The sequence below is a fragment of the Glycine soja genome, chromosome 8, assembly GCF_004193775.1.
Source record: "Glycine soja cultivar W05 chromosome 8, ASM419377v2, whole genome shotgun sequence".
Classification (NCBI taxonomy): domain Eukaryota; kingdom Viridiplantae; phylum Streptophyta; class Magnoliopsida; order Fabales; family Fabaceae; genus Glycine; species Glycine soja.
Genome location: NC_041009.1, coordinates 43311210 through 43314382, shown reverse-complemented (window position 1 = coordinate 43314382; position 3173 = coordinate 43311210). Strand labels below are relative to the sequence as shown.

The 3173-nt window shown below is 35.6% G+C and overlaps 1 protein-coding gene across 1 annotated transcript; it reads right to left on the bottom strand.

Moving 5' to 3' along the window:
• Positions 1-316: 316 nt before the first annotated feature.
• On the bottom strand, positions 317-1867 carry LOC114424210 (ATP-dependent DNA helicase PIF1-like). The gene has a single exon (XM_028391061.1). It carries the CDS (start codon positions 1865-1867, stop codon positions 317-319), a length of 1551 nt encoding a protein of 516 aa, XP_028246862.1.
• Positions 1868-3173: the final 1306 nt, after the last annotated feature.

Genomic DNA, 3173 nt, shown 5'->3' with positions numbered 1-3173 from the left:
CTCAAGGATCAGAATAATAACAGTGGCTACATTATCTTATACACTACTAGTATGATATACTCTTTACACTAATCAATATCGATGAACAGCTTCGAGGATCAGAATAATAATAATAGTGACTACAGTACATTGCTCTTCCAGGTCTTGCATAAGTCAATTATAACACCCTCTTGAGGAAAATTTAACTTTTCATCCTCAGGTCAGTTTATATAATATATGACAACTGCAATAAAAAGAAGAATTTCAGCAAAGTATTCAGCAACCTTGTTCATTTTCCTTTTGATAAACCAAGTCTTGTACTTTGTTCTACCCTTACTCACTTTTCTTGAGACACCACTGCTACTTCTGTGGCCACCTTTTCTCTCCTCCTATCAACTACCATAACCTCCTTACTCTTTTCAGAAGCCAAGCTCCTATAGAACCTTGAAACCCTTTGGTCCACTTTAATCTTTGATCTATTGAAAGCAGATAGATGAAGTCCCTCCAAGCTTCTAACCCGGGAAAGTGCTACATACACCATGCCACAACCAAATGCTCTAGACAGATCAGTGTGAACTCTCTCAAGAGTCATTCCTTGGCACTTGTGAATGCTCATAGCCCATGCCAATATAAGAGGAATCTGCTTCCTGCAAGCAACAACTTCAGGTCCATCCATTAGATGCCATTTTGCTGGCTTAATTGTCAAAAATTTCCCTCCATCAAATTTGACCACAGGCAACACTTTATCATTACATATTCCACTAAGATGTTCTTCTTCCCCCAATGACCATGAAAACCCCACAACTACACCAGTAGCCCCATTTACCAATCCATGTTCAGTGTCCAAATTCTTAACCAGCATAACCCTTGCACCTTCACAAAGGGAAATTTCATCAGGCACTATGCCATACCTAAGATTCCCCTTCCAATGTCCCTTACCACTATCAACAGCCCTATAAACAACAACATCCTTTTGCAAACTTCTCAGCCTCTCATCATTCACTCTCTCCACATCTTTATTCAAAGGAAAGAGCTGCACAATAGAAGGATCATGATCACACTCACTACTCCCTAAGCATAAGTTCTCTAAGAACTCCAAATCTTGGGGATCACTCTCCCCTCTTCTGATTCCTTCAAGCAGCCTTGTAAGTCCATAATCTGATTGCCTAAACACCCTTGTGAGCTCCACCTGCAAATCAAAGCTTCTGTTCCAACACTCAGCCTCAAATGCATACATCACCCCTTGAGAAGAACAACAGTTATCCTTGTTACTAACCACTGGTGGCAGTTGAAAGAAATCACCACTCACAACAAGCTGAATCCCTCCCCAGGTTTCATCCACACCCCTCATCTCTCTTGCAACAAATTCAAGACTCTCAAACAGTTTTGCACTCACCATGCTGATCTCATCTATGACCAAAGCCTCAACCTTTCTCCACCTCCTGCATGCACCCTGGTTGGATAAAACCCTCTCCACCAAAAGCTGAGGGTCATCATCACTGAAGATGATGCCAATGCCAGCAAAAGAGTGTAAAGTTTGGCCCTTTAGAGCACAAGCTGCAACCCCAGTGGAAGCTGTGACATAAACCCCATATGGGGTGTGCAATCTGTTCAGGAACTTGATGATCTCTTCTAGCAAAAGGGTCTTTCCAGTGCCAGCAGAGCCAGTAATGAAAACAGATTTTCCCTCAGATACGGAAGACAGAACTTGCTTTTGCTCTTCACTCCATTCAATTTTGGACATGGGGGTTCTGCATTGTTCCACTGTGGTGTTGGTGTTCTTGGTTTTGGGGTTTGTTAAAGCCCAAGCTGAGGGTTTTGCAACCCTCTTGCTGCTGAAGGTCCTGTATGCAGCAGCAGCTACTGCTTTAAAGTTGAAGACTTTCATGGCTTTTCTTGTCTACATTTTGAAAAACACCTAATTCATCCAAAAGGGTTGAAGATTCAAACAACAATTAAGCTTGAGATAGAGGACGGGTTGCAGTCAGTGTTGCTGGTGAGTGTTTTGTCATTTATGGGTACACACCCTTTGGGCTTGGACTAAGCGCTAAAGCCTAAGTAGATATGTTACAAAGAATGGGAGAGCGAAAAATGCTATATTTTATATTTTCTGAGGGAGGATTCATTTTTGTCCAATATCTTTAATCATGAGTTAATTTTGAAATGTTTATATTTAAAAATCAAATCTAATGTTTTTTTTTGTCAGAATCTAATGCATTTTTTAACTATTATAATTTTGATCCTTGGCTCTTTGTAGAACTTCAAGATATTTATGCAAGTTTTGATTTTTTATATTGACTATGAAACTTATCTTATGCTTGAAGTTTAATCTTACTTAAATCTAATGTATTTTAAAAATGAGTTTGTGTTATACACTTAATTTTTTCAATTTGATCAAATGTCTAATATTATTTTTAAAAGGTATTATATTTTGAAATAACTATTTATTATTAATAATAAAACTTTTTTACTTAATGATATTATATTTATATTAATGTTATTTATATTAAATATATATTATAAAAAATATTTTAATTATATTTTATACTACTGTAATTGTATGATTTAACTATATATAATATAGTAAGAATTAATATTTATATATTGTGTAACAAAATAAATTAGGTTGATGTAGTCTTATTTCATATAATATTGGGTTTTAATTGAGTTAAATTTAAATTTAAACATATAAATTTATCAAAATATAAGTTGGATAATAATAAAGATAAATATATCTGGTCCCAAACAACCCAAATTTTGCAGAAGCAGAAATGAGGTTTAAGAAGATGATAAGTTTTTGAAGTTTTAGTTTGGAGGAAAAACACCACCAAAAAATGAAAATGAAAGGGAAAGGAGTGAAAGAAGAATATTGTTTCCTATTCACAATTGTGCCTTTTGGTTTGGGCCACTGGGTCCATCCTGAAATTTGATCGTTTGGGCCATTTAAATATATTATGTTTTATCTCTATATTTTGGTCGATAAGTTTTGACCTACCTGGAATGTGCCACCGGGTCAATAGGTTGCGGTTCGAAAAGAAAACTCGAATCGTTTTATGATACTATATATGTGCAGGTTGAGTTTTGAAGTCAGCTAGCAAGATATATAGATATAGTAAAGAACATTTATTTTTTAAATAATATTTTTCGAACTTTTTATGAATTTAAAGCCATGGAATAACTAAAAACTAATTGGT